Here is a 15,485-nt window from a genome sequence, read left to right as displayed (position 1 = left end):
AGGACAGCGGCATTCTCTTGAGAAGCAGGGCTGCCAGCTCCAGCATTTCCTGGCGCCCTAGAAAAATCCACACAGTCCCGAAGTGGAAAGCTGGGAACTGTGTTTCCTCACGCTATGCTTTGTTCCCAAAGGCAAAGGTACGTGCAGTCTGAATAGAATTTTCTTCTTCAGCCCACACATGCCTGAGATGGGAGCTGAGCATAAGTGAATCGCTCATCCAAAGGGCCAAGGCCGACTGTTTGAGCTTCAGCTCTGCGTCAAAACAAGCTTGTCGGAGGCTGGGTCTGCAGCGCAGACCTTCTCAATCTTGGCACGACATCGTTGTGAGGCTATGCTGAGCATCGCAGGAATGCTGGGCAGTGCTCCTGGTCTCTAGCACTCCCCGGAAGTGACAGAAAAAGGACTGAAAAATTGCCAAATGCCACCCCCCCCTCCAGGAGGGGGCAAAATCGCCCCCTGGTGGAGGACCCCTGCTGCGGGTCGCTGTCAAAATTGCTGATGTCCCTGCAGAAACAACACGCTCCATGGCTACCGAGCAGGAAGACTAAGGACAACGCACAAAGTGCTGAAGTCAGATTTCCGTGAAATTTGGAACACCGCCTGATGTCGAGGGTTATTTCATGTTTGGGAGACATGTTCTAAAGCTCCTTGGCAAGACGGAAAGCTCCGTGGTATGATGGAAAGTTCTGTGGTGTTCCATCTGAGATTACTGACAAAAAAAAAAAAAAAAAAAGCATCTAACAAGGCAAATAAATGTTGGGAGTGGACGTGAAGGATATGGGAGGGTGAGGACAAAGGGCAAGCAGTATTACTGGAAGGTGTTCGTGGTCAAGAAGGGAAGAGAGTCACTCACTGTGTTCCCAAAGCATATGGTTTGGAGTAACGAGGAGAAATGTTCAAATGGAGACACTGTGACCAAAAAATTTATTTGGCCACATAAAGAATGCTGTGGACCACAGTGTGGGTTATGTGGGCCTCAGCAGGATGTGAACTATCTGTAACGTGCAGGTGGGATGGCACACTGCTTTATCTCTTTTTTATTTCTATTGCTTGTTCTTGGAAGTCAAGAAGCAATAACTTAGAAAATGTTAATAATGTAACTGTGGGAAATCAAGACCACAGGGAAAATGATTTCCATGCACATCCAAAAAAAAATCAGATTTTTTTTTTCTTTCAGAATTTTCAATATTGTGCCAGTAATTTGACTCAAAATACAGTCCCGCCCACCAAAAAAAGCAAAAATCCACATCAACAACAGCTTCCTTTATTGCTTATCTTGCCTGGTTGTATTAATGAATCTTACTAATTATGAAATACAGAAAAATAACAGAAGGAATTATTTGAGTGGCTCATTCAGTTAAGCATCTGCCTTTGGCTCAGGTCATGATCCCAGGGTCCTGGGATCAAGCCCCGCATTGGGCTCCCTGCGGGGAGCCTGCTTCTCCCTCTCCCACTCCCCCTGCTTATGTTCCCTCTCTCCCTGTCTCTCTCTCTGTCAAATAAATAAATAAAATCTTTAAAAAAAGGAAGGAATTATTTCCCTTAAGCAACACCCTTTCTAGGTTTAAATGGTCAGAAGGGAATGACCTGAATGGCTTAATATCCATTTTCTGTTTGGATGTTTCTTCAAATCACTTTTGTCAAAAACTGATCTGGGAATCGGGAGGGAAAACATGATTTCGGTAAGAAATGCTATTTCTTCTGGGTACCAGGAAATCGAGAGTGCAGAAGGAACTTTCTCTGCAGGCTTTTGGCACTTTGAGACTGGCTGGGATCTGCAGCGGGAACGCTGGGGAAGAGGGGCGCTTGGGTCCATCCGAAGAGCGGATCTTGGACGGGCTGTCACTAGCTCTCAGTCCTCAGCTCACCCCCGGCCTCTGCTAGGTGACAACACCTCAGAACTCCCAGGGATGAGCAAAGCTGCGGAGGACATTCAATACACAGTTCTAAATGCGCCTTCCACTTGACTGCTGTGTCAGGGTCCTTTCCCTAGAGGGCTCAAGTTCACCTCCTCAAGCCTTCACCAAAACCCAGCCCAGTCCATCACTTGTGCTCAGAATCCCCATCTCTGCAGTTGTGGTTGGTTCTATGAGCTCCGAAATCAGATTTCATCTGAGTTGTACTGTTCCCCGTATCACATGTATGAGTCTCACCAACCAGCTCTACTGGCCAGATCTGTGGGCCACTTTTTATTATTCTCAAGAGCAACTAGCAAGGTGTGGTATACTGGGTATGTTTTCAAAATGTAGCTCTTAAATAGGGAATGGATGCATGAAGGGGCCTCTCATTTTCCCAAAGAGGCAGAACAGACCGTGGACTCAGCAGTGAGCTCTTCCGGTTGACAGCAACAGGCTGGTATTTTGATCTGAAGCCTGCTGAGTATATTATCCTGATTATATTTTAATAGCTACTTACCTATTTTGGAATCCAGAGAGCCCTCCAAGTCAGCTTTGGCCAAGATAACGACAGGGACCTCCTGCTGGGTGAGCATGTTCACAGCCGTCACGGGCGTGAGGCAATCTGAAAATGAGAGCGAGTGACAGCTGGGGTACTAACACCATCTGAGTCTCAGAGGAGACAAGTGAGAAAAATAAGCATGAGGACTTCTGTGTTTGTGCTAATTGTTATAGAATCTGTTCTTTGAAGGTATTAATGGATAATTCACACCAGCAGAAAATCAAAAGATTAAACAAGTACACAAAAATGTTCATCTATGCTCAGAACCAAAGAAGTGAAATGGCATTTTTACTTTACAGATGGTAAAGTAAAGATGGTCCCGCCACCCCTTTTCCTTTTGAAAAATACCTCAAATATACAGAAGAATAAGCAACACAAAAATCTATGGTGACTAAAGCAATGTCAGGAATTCCAAATCCTGGCACCTGAAGATGGAAGTGGATAGGAGAGTAGAGAATAACTAAGCAGAGAGCAGGAGAGTTCTGGACACACGAAGACAGGACAGTTCTTCACACCTACCCTTTTTTAGGACAGTGGAGGATGTGTTCCAGCAAAACAAAGGGGTAAATCAAGAAAGAGACAGAAATGGGATCTAGGAAACAGAAGATCCAACAAAGAAAAGAGGGTCAAGACACTCTCAGAACAAAGACAGAGGGAAGCCGTAGGATGGCAGATGGGCAGCAGAGGCCTGGAGAGTGACCAGGTCAGGCCTGTGCAGGACAGAGGGCCCAGGAAGCATCTTCAGGGGAAAAAGGAGCATCAATACATTATATGACAGGTTGGAATATGTAGAAAACTATATTGAGAGGAGTTTTAAAAGAGCCTCTGGGAGGGTGTGGGAAGACTTAGAAATCCAAAGAACACAAAGCAAATGAAAAAAAATGAGGACATCATTAACTTCAGGCAAAACAGAAAGTATATTACCAAAAGGAAAATGTAATCATAGTATACTTGGCTCAGTTGTGAACGATATTTATGTGGTCATAATAAAATACTTAAATGACTATCTACAGGAATGGAAGCATGAAGACCCAAACACAGTCCCAAAGGAAGAAGGGATGAAAGGGGTAAACAATTAGTGAGTTCACTTGAGCTTACTGCAACATAAGCAACTGACAACAGTTATAATTCGTCAAATCTATTTATATTCGCCATATTTTACGACTTCATATAATTATCTAAAATATGTTTTACAAACCCCAAAGTTAAAATATGCCCAAGAAGTAAGATGTATTCTTTTCAAAGAGGGAAAGATAAGCTCTGTAGGCACCTAAGCCAGCTCTTCTCTTCTTTCATCTTGCAGGGGTCAGGAACCACAAGACAGGTTACAGTGGGGACAGAGTGACATATAACCCAAACGGGTCTCCAAGGCAGAGGTTCAGTAGCACCCATGGTCCCAAGGCTGGGAAGCACCTGCTGCCCTGAGCTGCCTAAGTGCGGACACTTCTCAAAATGGAAACCCATATTTCTGATTCCGTACTGCCCCTTCTCAAAGATGACGTGTATGTGTGCAAAGTCTGCAATTATGATAAAATGTGATGAAGAGGATGGAAGATGAGGGGAGGTGGTGCACGAGTAAAAGCTGCAGGGTAATGTCGAGAACTGGTGAACTGAGAGGGAACAGGGTAGGCGTATTATACAGACACGTGGAGGTCTGAACCATAGAAACGGCTGTGGCACAGACCGACAGTCGACCAGACCTGCCTCGCCTCCTTTTTTTTTTTAAGATTTTATTTATTTATTTGACAGAGAGAGAGAGAGACAGCGAGAGAGGGAACACAGCAGGGGGAGTGGGAGAGGGAGAAGCAGGCTTCCTGCCGAGCAGGGAGCCCGATGCGGGGCTCGATCCCAGGACCCTGGGATCATGACCTGAGCCGAAGGCTTAGCGATTAACGATTGAGCCACCCAGGCGCCCCCTGCCTCACCTTCTGATTCAGCAACAGAACATTTAGTTGGACACACGTCTGCATAGCTCACAACAGCACTGCTCAGCCTCCCTTGCACTAGGCGTGGCCTTGGGGTACGTCCAGAAGCAACTTCTAGGGCATGCTCTCAGAGGGAAGGAACATGCCCTTCTTTCCCTGCTTCTGACTTACTGCAATGCAGATGAAGTGCAGAACATCTCAGAACACATAGGTAAGGGTAAGACCCCTGAAGGACAGAGTGGGAAGGCAGAAAGAGCCTTGGCCATGACTGACTCACAGGGCAGACTTGTCATACTTGCTTTGAGATTCAGGTGGGCAAAAATAAACTTCTGTCTTTTTAAGTCACTGTGTTTTCAGGACTCTGTCGTAGCCACCAAACTTACACCCTAAGTAATACATACCTAAAATGATTCGAGGTGGCTGGGTAAGGAAACTCCTGCTGTTGCTGATACTCTTTGACAACTCACTTTTCATGTGATATACATATATCACTTGGATCTTACAAAACACAAGTTAATTTTTAAAAAAAAGAAGAGAAATTAACGTAATCTTGAAGTATTATCATTTTACACCTGATAAGTTAGCAAAAACTTTTAGAAGGGTACCATCAATACTTGCGAAGTCGCACTGAAATTTGTGTATCATTGGATACGGCACTGTAAACCGATTATAGCCCCTTCCAAAACCAATAAAAGCCACCTGTAACAAGAACTAGAAAAATGTTCATAACCTGACCACATAAATCCCACTCTGGGGAATGTCTCTTAAGGAAGTAATTCTATAGAGGAAAAGAGCTATGTGGATATAAATGTGGATAGCAGCTATGTCCGTGACAGCCCCAAACATGAAAAGGCCAAATGTTCAACATCATAGGGAAGATTGAGAATATGATGGTACATCGAGTTAACGGAATATTATGTATGGATTAAAAAAGAATTGTGAAGCCTGCCTAAAAACAAACAAAAAACCCCCACTTTCTGAAATCATATTACATGAAAACCAAAACATAAAGACAGAAGCTGTCTTTTCTTTAAGATACGTTTCTGTGGGAACATGAACTAAAAAGTAGTATGACCACACACTGGGGCACCTGGGTGGTTCAGTCGGTTGAGCATCCGACCCTTGGTTTCAGCTCAGGTCATGGTCTCAGGGTAGTGGGATCGAGCCCTACATCGGGCTCTGTGCTCAGTGAGGAGTCTGCTTAAGACTTTTTCCCTCTCCCTCTCCTTCCCCCTCTGCCCCTCTCCCTGCTCACACGTGCTCTCTCGCTCCCTCTCGCTCTCTCTCAAATAAATAAAATAATTTTTTTAAAAAAAGGTAATATGACCACATGCAAAAGAATGAAGGCAGAGGGGCGCCTGGGTGGCTCAGTCGTTAAAAGTCTGCCTTCGGCTCAGGTCATGATCCCAGGGTCCTGGAATTGAGCCCCGCATCGGGCTCCCTGCTCAGCGGAGAGCCTGCTTCTCCCTCTACCACTCCCCCTGCTTGTGTTCCCTCTCTCGCTATATCTGTCAAATAAATAAAATCTTAAAAAAAAAAATCAACAACAGAAAGACAATTCAATTAAAAAGTGGGCAGAGAGTCTGAATAGACCTGTCTCCAAAGAAGATACACAAATAGCCAACAAGCACATGCAAAGATGCTCAGCATCACTAGCCATCGGGTAAATGCAAATCAAACCCACGAGACACAACTCCCCACCCACTGGGATGATCATCAGCAGAAAGACAGACAATAACAAGCACTGGCGAAGATGTAGAGAAATCGGAGCCCTGGTACACTGTTGGGGCGAATGTGAAACGGTGTAGCTGCTCTGGGAAACTCCGATACTTCCTCAACCAGTTAAACACAGAGCTACCATATGACCCAGCAAGTCCACTCCTAGACACATACGTGAGGAAATGAAAGCATATGTCCACACAGAAATCTGTACTTATGTTCACAGCCGCACCACTCATAGTAGCAAGAAAGTAGCTAGAATGTCCATCAACTGATGAATGGATGAACAAAATGCACAATATTATTCTGAAATAAAAGGGAATAAAGTACTCACACAGGCTACAACATGGATGAGCCTTGAGAACATTATACTAAGTCAAAGAAGCCAGTTACAAAAGGACAAAATACTGCATGATTCCATTTATATGAAATGTCCAGAACTGGCAAATCTATGGACAAAGCAGACCAGTGGCTGCCTAGGGCTGGGGGAAACAGTGGGGATAGGATATGGGATCTCTTTGGGGGTGACAAAAATGTCCTAAAACTGTGCGTAATTCTGCAGATATACTGGGGGCACCTGGGTGGCTCAGTCGGTTAAGTGTCTGCCTTCAGCTCAGGTCGTGATCCCAGGGTCCTGGGATCGGGTCCCGCATCGGGCTCCTTGCTCAGTGGGGAGCCTGCTTCTCCCTCTCCCTCTGCTGCTCTCCCTGCTCTGGGCCCAAAGGTGCCCTCTGCCTTCGGGGTCCCACTGCAGAGCAGGCCTGTCTTTTGTGCCTTCTGGAAAAAACAAACAGGTGGCTTTTGTTCAGTGATCAGCAAAGCAGTGATCCTCGCAGGGATACTCTGTGGGAACAGGGCTGTGTGGTCAGGGGAGTGTGGGAAGTGTCATGTGACCTGCTCTCGGACACAGTCGCAGTGCGCAACGGCACGGCAAAGTTTCTGAGAAGTCCAGGAGCACAGAAACCTGTTCGTCTTTGTTCATCCAGGTTATGGGAGCGCAGAGGCCCCTCCCTCCACATAACATCTATTAGCATGTGCTGGAAGGATGGCAGAGGGAACAGTTTGATTAAAGAACAGACTATAACCTATAGGATCCCATCCCCACACACATACAGAGCAGAAAGGGGGAGGACAGGAGTGAGCAATTAATTATTTAATGCTCCGGGGCTCCTGGGGAGACGAGGTTCTCTGATGTGGCAGTAACAACGGGGTTCTGAGGTTCCCTTTAGGGAGACCTCACTTACCCTTTCGGCAATAAACGTCCTGTGGAGACCACTGGTGACTCAGAGCTGAAATGTGTGGCTCCAAAGCCTCAGGGTTTGAATATTATTTTAATATTAGAAATGTAAGAAAAGACGCCAGGAAAAAGACAGAACAGCTTCTAGAACTCCGATGATATTCCCCTATTGATGCTTTTTATGGTTTCTAGCTCCCATCAAGTCAGAGCTTACATAACACGACTTAAGTCAGAGGCGGTCAGCTGAGAGAAGGAGGCAACGTGAATGATAGAAATAAACTCAGTTTGAAGAACTCTATGGGGAAGCACCTGACTTTTTGCTCTCTTAAAGGAATCTATGCCAAATTACAGGAGGCTGAGCAAAACACAGTGCTTCTAGTCAATAACATCAGCAACCCAGTCGGCCCAGCCAGAAATCAGGGCGGCGTCCCTGGAGCCTCCGCCCTTGCTGCCTTCCAGAAACTTCTGGGAGCTGCTCTGGCCCCTCCATTCTGACAACCACTGTTCTTCTATCTTCACTGTCTCTTAACTCATGGTTTGCTGGTCCTCCTGCCTGACCTCTGCCAAGCATGAGCCCCCATCCGTGGGTGTCACTGTCCTCCTCTGAGCTACTCAGGGCTCCTTCTGTCCCCGCAGGGCCCCCCACAACCACCCCGCCCACTTGGTTGGGAAGGCCAAACTCACAAAGGTGAAGTGACCTTCCTTAAGTCACAGGATGGCTCTGGGACCAGAACCTTGGCCATCTTGTGCCCACGCGGGAGCTGATATGCAGAAACCAACTTAGTGGCTGTAGGAACCCATGTTTGAGAATTTAACCTCCTACAAGTGATACATTCCATCACATCCCTGGCTTTCAGCGGTCACTAGTCACCCTCAAAACCTGACACTGGAGGAAAAAAATCAAGCCGCCCGTCTGATTGGAGCCAGTCGGCAATGGTAAATGACAACAGCAATACAACGCTCAGGTTTAAAATGTAATCTCCAAGGCCAAAGAAGGCATACATCCATAATCATATGATGATTTTCATTTGATTTTTAGAAAAACTACATTACACTCAAGGCACAGTACTGGCCTTCCATAACTAATGCCACATGTCAAAATCCAGAGACTTGACGTGCAAATTAATCTTGAGACTTTGAATAAGTTGACATCTGCAAAAAGAATATTTCTACTCTGAAAATTAGAATTGGAAAATACAGAGCCAGGTGTAATGTTCCCCTTGGAATTATTTCAGAGATTATTAAAAAGAGGTGAGAATGAAGCTGGCCAGCCATTCAGTGCTAAAATGAAATGATGGGACAAGTCAGAGGTGCCAATGCCCCAAATGATCATGAAAACATCGCTCTTTGCATTTGCTAAAATAATTTAATTTCTGGGCGCCTGGGTGGCTCAGTTGGTTAAGCGACTGCCTTCGGCTCAGGTCAGGATCCTGGAGTCCTGGGATCGAGTCCCACATCGGACTCCCTGCTCAGCAGGGAGTCTGCTTCTCCCTCTGATCCTCCCCCGTCTCGTGCTCTCTCTCTGTCTCATTCTCTCTCTCAAATAAATAAATAAAATTAAAAAAAAATAAAAATAAAATAAAATAATTTAATTTCTTACAAATCAAAATGTTTGGAATTTATACAGTGCCTTTCATGTCAGGAGCTCCATCTTTCATAATGTACGGTCTCATGAAGCCCCTGTTAATATTACCTCATTTTAATTTGTGTCCCCAGATTAACTGTAAGAAAACAAAATCTAAGGGCTAGATGTTTACATTTTTTTAGTTTTTCGATTTTAGATATTCTTCAACCATCACAGCCCACAAGGAATCCCAAAATGCTCATGAGAGTAAAAACTATGAGTTTTCCCTTTCAACTAAACAGTTGAAAAGAATCCAGTTTTTCTTTTGAGTAAGTGGAAAATAAAACAGATAGCTACATTGGACTTTATGAGCACAACACTGAAATTTTAACACATGTCTTTTTTCTGTTTCAATACATAACAACAGGAGATGACAGCAAGTGGTATCTGTTTTGGGCCAGAGTGAATCACACACGCGTCTGGCTCTCCTCTGTCATGGCCCCCCTGGGGGCAGGACCGGGGAGTGGTCCTGTGTGTGTCCCTGAGCTAAGCTTAGCACCAGCAGGCTCTTCCTAAGTGCTCACTGATTTGAACCTGGCTTCAATGCTGGAAGTAAGCAATTAAAAGTCTTCAGCAGAGGGGCACCTGGGTGGCTCAGTTGGTTAAGCGTCTGCCTTTGGCTCAGGTCATGATTCTAGGGTCCTGGGAGCAAGCCCCGCATTGGGATCCCTGGTCAGTGGAGAGCCTCCTTCTCCTTCTCCCTCTGCCCCTTCCCTCGCTTGTGCTCTCTCTCACTCACTCTCTCTCTTTCAAATAAATAAATAAAATCTTTTTTTTTTTTTAAAGATTTTATTTATTTTTTTGACACAGAGAGAGATAGAGCAGGAACACAAGCAGGGGGAGTGGGAGAGGGAGAAGCAGGCTTCCCGTGGAGCAAGAAGCCCAGTTCAGGGCTCAATCCCAGGACCCTGGGATCATGACCTGAGCCAAAGGCAGATGCTTAATGACTCAGCCACCCAGGCGCCCCAAAATAAATAAAATCTTAAAAAAAAAAAGAAAAAGTCTCAGGGCACTTGTGATCCCAGGGTCCTGGGGTCGAGCCCCGCATCGGGCTCCCTGCTCCGTGTGGAGTCTGTTTCTCCCTCTCCCTCTGCCTGCTTCTCCCTCTGCTTGTGCTTTCTTTGTCAAATAAGTGAAAAAAAAGTCTTTAGCAGAGGTAAGTTGGGATGACATCGTCTATCTTTCCAGCCTTATACCAGGAAACCTTTCATTCTGGTTATTTTAAGAATAGCAATTAAAAAAAAAACCAAAACACTTTATATCACCAAACAAACCATTTTTGTTAGTCAAATAATTCAAACAGACCCCGATAACTCAGACTGTGTTCTTTGGGTTGAAATTTACAGTCTGTGAAAAGAAAATAAGGATGAGATTTTTATAGAAATATTTACATTTCTCCAGAGACCTACTTCTTCTTCTTTTTTTTTTTTTTAGATTTATTTATTTATTTGAGAGAGAGAGAGGGAGGGAGAGAATCTCAAGCAGACTCTGCTGAGCACAGAGCCCAACGTGGGGCTCAATCTCATGACCCTGAGCAGAAACCAAGAGGCAGATGTTCAACCAACTGTGCCACCCAGGCGCCCCATCCAGAGACCTACTTCTAATTGACGGGGGACTTCCTTTTGCCTGCCCAAGGTCCATACTGCCTTCCTCTAATAAGAGCCTCTGGGTTTGTTTCGGGAAGTGACCCCTCCTCACTGGATCTAGTCTTCGTGGTCTAACAAGAAAGGTGCCTGACCTTCCCTTGCCCAAGAAAAAGGCCATGGGCCTCAGTTATACCATTCAGACAGTTTCCCTGCAACAGGAATCTCGGACCAAGTGCCCCAAACCCTGAGGGTGAGGTGAGAGCAGATTCACTCAGTCAGTGGCACTCAAAAGACTGTCTATTAGCTCTTGCCACCAAAACCGCACAGCTGCCTGATCCAGATCGTCTTCCAGACTGGTTCCTGCTAGTCAGCAAGCTTTCCACAGCCTCCAGGAGGTTCCCTTTGTTCTCCGGGTTGGCCAGGGAATGCATTCTGTTGCTTGCAACCATAGCATCCTGACTAACACACAGGCCTCCCCAAATCCTCACTGACCAGTAACACCTGCTGTGCCCATTCCAGGTCAGCTGGATCCACTGACTGAAGGCCTGTGCTGAGCAGGACACTGTTCAGCTGCTCAGATTACTGTGGGAAGTCTAAAATAATACGATGAAGTTTTTGAAAATGCTTCCTCTGATTCTCACTGGCTTCCTCCTTGTCGCCATCATCGTCTTATTTGACGATGGAATTATAAATTAGGCAGAAGATGCTATTCCTGTCAGAAAGAACTTGAAGTCTAGATTGTATCTAGAGAGAAAGAGTTGAGCTTTCGGTCAGAAACTCAAGAAGCCGACAAACGAGTCGCTCAAAGCGAAACCGGGGGTAGCAACATTTTCAAAGCTCTCATTTATCCTGTTTGAAAATAAAAAACTAACAAGTCAGGCTCAGGCGAAGAACAAATCACACAGGATGACATATGGGAAGAGACTGTGAACCTGAGAAGTGCTCGATGTCCAACTAGAAGGTGTGATCCCTGCATTAGCCCGAACTCGCCAGCTCACCTTTGCCAGGAACGAGTGCCTTCCGAAAGGTTTCCTTCAGAGAGCTGTGCCCATGTAAGAGTCTGTGGCTGGGAGAGATGGCCACGTGGGAGGTGCCGTAAATGGCCTCGGGGGTGGCTGTGTAGGCGGTCAACTTTTCTCCTGTGACTTGACCATCCACCTGGCAGGTAAAAGCAGAGCCATTTCATTCCTCAGGGCTCCTCCGGGGCTGTCGTGCTCCCGGGCCACATCCCCTCCTCCCTCCCCTCCTCAAGCCCAAACACCAGGGACGGTTCCGGGCTGCAGCCCCAGGGATGTGGGGCCCTGAGATGGCCCCTGGCAGGGGCAGAGACGGGTGAGAAAGAAGACGATCACCATTCCTCTTTAAGCCTGGTGCCCACCGCCAGGTGTACTTGGCGGCCCCAAATCAAAGGTGGTCAAAGCATGCTCAGAAAGATGCCTCCCCCATTTTCCTGGCTCCTTTGTTCACGAATCAAAAATAACTATCAATGTTACATTGTTTCTGTCCTGACAAAGGAGCTATACTTCCCTCCAGGATTTAAGGTATATTAAAAAAATAAAGGCATCTGCTTTTCTAACCAGAAAAACAGTCCTTGGGGCTAAAACCGTTCTGAAGAGGAAAGAGAGGACACCCGAGGCCATGACTGAGCGTGGCCCTAGGGCTGGTTAGGGGTCCCCTGTGGAGCCAGACTTAGGGCCCCAAAGGCCCAGCCACATATGGTCCTGTAGCTGCTGGACTGAGAGTGTTCCCTCCCCCGAGACATCTCATTTTCAGGTGGGTCCAGGAACGGAGACAGAAACGTTTTCATAATAAAACGTTGGGGAAGGGAGAAAATGTGGAGGCCATTCCATGTACAGCAGTCGACCTGCTCAGAGACCCACAGCCTTCACCCTGGCTGAGAAGCAAAGGCCCTGTGACACGGGGACCTGACCCAGTCTAATGCACAGGACCCAAAACGAGACAGCCCTAAGAGCCTGAACCAAAGTTGCAGCGGGACTGAATTTCAGAAATCTCACCACCTTCTCAGGAAAGTGGTGACAGAATTTGGTCATTTCAGGATTTGGTTTTCAAAGGTTTCAAAGTCCCCGCTCCCTTATGGGGGCCTTCCCGCGTCTGCAGTTGGGAGTGAGGGGGTCACGTTCGGGAGGAGACGACACAGGGAAGCGTGAGCTCTGTGACAAGGAGCGGGAGCTCAGCAGACCCCAGGATGGCTGTCAGTACAAGTCTAGAAAAGTAGGTCAACTCTGTCTCTTGACTGCTGTCCCCTCCTTCTAAAGGTCTGGCCTAAGGTGAGGGATGAGTTTGGAGCTAAGGGCACAAAAGTCTTGAGTAGGAAGGAGACACCCGAAGAATTAAAAAACAAAACAAAACAAAACAACCCAGAACCCACCCAGGTAAGAAACAGCAAAACAGCAACACAACAACTATCTAGCCTGCAGGGACAAAGAGAAAAGGTTGGGGGGCTCCTCCCAGAGTAGGTGGGCCTTCGGCAGTGACCTCTGAGCAGTGTTTCCACACAGGTAGGCTCTTCTGAACCCTGGGTAAGCCCATGACCCTCCCCAGCTTCGGGTGCGCCCTGTTTTGAGATGGTGTCAGCCCTGGCTTGCTGGCTTTTAACCTGCTTTGTGACACAAACCCTGCGGAGCTCTGGGCCCACTGTGCAGGAAGACGCCCACACAACCCTCCGCACACCACCTCAGGGAGTTCACGGACCCACAGAAGCCCTCTCTGTCCGCGCTGACCAGCAGGATGGCCAGTAGCAGTAAGAGGTGATGGAACCCTTGGCCAGCGTTGCTGTAAGTGTTAAGAGAGCGCAGATTTCAAAGACTCTGTACGAAAACCTGAGCGTCAGCTGTTTCCTCGATAGACCTTTGTTACTGACCACATCGGGAAACGATCATTTTTTGGTATACAGTGGGTTAAAGATATGTTATTAAAATCAATTTCGCCTGTTTCTTTGCACTGTAAAAATGTGGCTACGGCAACGTTTGAGATGATGCTGCTGGTTTGCTCGGTGAGTTCTGAAACCGCAGAAGGGGATTGGAGAGCTTGAATCGACGGAGAGGCTCTGCTCGTTCACCTTCAATGTGAAGTCCAGATGGCAGCCCACACAGTCTCCGATCCAGTGGGCCTGCATGCCTTTGATTCCATACCACTCGGGAAGGTCCACCAGCGCCTCCTGCATGGCCTTTGGAAATGAGAGAAGAGGGCTAGAACTGTACTTAAGGGACGCACAGGATGGGGGGCTTCCTAAGGCAGAAAGAGGGGAACATCAAAGGAGGCTCTGGATCAACCCTCTCCTTGTCCACTTGCCAATCCGAGGAGCCCAGCGAGGGTCGGAAACAGATGCACTCACCATGACTCAATTCAGTGAGATGGGTTTGAACGAGTTCTCTATTCTGAGCGGGCCAACGTTTTGCAGAAAGAAGAAAATTAATGAGGAAAGACCTTAATTAACATCTTTGATGAATGCAGTGAGTACATTCTCTCCCACAGTCTGGGCACTAAACAAAAGAAGTTCAAGTTTCTGAATTTTGAAACTCTGAGATAAGCAACTCATGGGGATGGGCATGCTACAACTCAGCCGCATCAAAAATACAACACTATAAATGACATCTTTGCATTAAAAAAATCAAAATCAGGGAAATCATCGTGTCGATTTGTGTAAACATTCGCTATTAGAAGTGCATATATATTTTCACTGGTTTTTTTTTTTGGTGTGTGTGTCTACTTTTAGTCCTAAATTCCTATAACGAGGGGCTTTTCTATAAATTACTCTGTATGGCCTCAAGTCCATGCCATCATTTAGTATTTGATGATGAGACACATTCCTTCAACAGATGGATTTAGAAGTAAATCACAGGGGTGCCTGGGTGGCTCAGTTGGTCAAGTGTCGGACTCTGGATTTCGGCTCAGGTCGTGATCTCGGGGTGGTGAGATCGAGCCCCGTGTCAGGGGCTCAGCGGGGAGTCTGCTTGAGATTTTCTCTCTCCCTCTCCCTCTGCCCCTCCCCATACTAATGCACGCCCACTCACACGCTCTCGCTCTCTAAAATAAATAAATCTTTAAAAAAAAAAAAGAGTAAATCACGTATTTGTAATGTGAAGATTCCAATTTTAAATTCCTAATTGTATTATGATTAATACAGGCAACATGATGATGCTTTGCGTGCCTAGTGTTTTGTAATTCACACACTGCTTTTACACACATCTCTTCTCACATACTCTGGTAAGGGAGCTCACTTTCAAACCAATGACCTTATGCTGAGAGAGGTTAAAGCTCTGTGATGCGAGGCTGCCGCAGTGGACGAGTCATGACCAGAACCCAGACTTACTAAAGGCATTCCTTTCCCCCGCAGCACAGAGATTCTCACTCAGTCGTGTGATAAGCAACACAGAGCCTCTATACCCATCATCCGTCTATCCATCCAGTCTCATCTATTCAATAGAGTCTGGAAGCTTCACGATCCAGAAATTTCTTCTGTGGCAGAAATTATGGATAACAGGCCCCATCAAGCTGACCAGCAATGTGTTTGTTCATTTCTTTTCTTTTTTTAAAAGATTTTATTTATTTGACAGTGTGCAAGAGAGCACAAGCAGGGGGAGTGGCAGGTAGAGGGAGAGGGAAAAGCAGACTCCCCGCTGAGCAAGGAGCCCGATGCGGGGCTCGATCCCAGGACCTGGGTTCATGACCTAAGCCGAAGGCAGATGCTTAACCGACTGAGCCACCCAGGTGCCCCCATTCATTTCTTTATTCCACCACAAGGTATTAGCCACCCACCTGTCCACACCAGAACCTCATTAGGCACTGGGGACCTGGGCATATGCAAAGCAGGATGTGCCAGAGTCCCTCCCGTTAAGTTCAAACAATGCACACATGCAGTCTGCTGCTGTTAGTCGGTTAACTGATCAAAATTCAATGCCAGGTGCAATTAGCGT

At 46.6% G+C, this 15,485-nt stretch overlaps 1 protein-coding gene across 2 annotated transcripts in view; it reads right to left on the bottom strand.

Moving 5' to 3' along the window:
- LARS2 (leucyl-tRNA synthetase 2, mitochondrial) overlaps positions 1-15,485 on the bottom strand; it is a 195,453-nt gene that overhangs the window by 44,353 nt on the left and 135,615 nt on the right. For both annotated transcript variants that reach the window (XM_032412574.1, XM_032412573.1), the window contains exons 8-10: positions 13,628-13,735; positions 11,547-11,706; positions 2,416-2,520 (exon numbers count right to left, since the gene is read on the bottom strand). In XM_032412574.1, the coding sequence (XP_032268465.1) occupies positions 2,416-2,520; positions 11,547-11,706; positions 13,628-13,735 (373 nt within the window). The remainder of the gene's footprint in view (positions 1-2,415; positions 2,521-11,546; positions 11,707-13,627; positions 13,736-15,485) is intronic.

The sequence above is a fragment of the Phoca vitulina genome, unplaced genomic scaffold, assembly GCF_004348235.1.
Source record: "Phoca vitulina isolate PV1807 unplaced genomic scaffold, GSC_HSeal_1.0 scaffold13, whole genome shotgun sequence".
NCBI classification, from domain to species: domain Eukaryota; kingdom Metazoa; phylum Chordata; class Mammalia; order Carnivora; family Phocidae; genus Phoca; species Phoca vitulina.
Note: the sequence above shows the minus strand (reverse complement) of the source record. Positions and strands in the feature narration are given on the sequence as shown.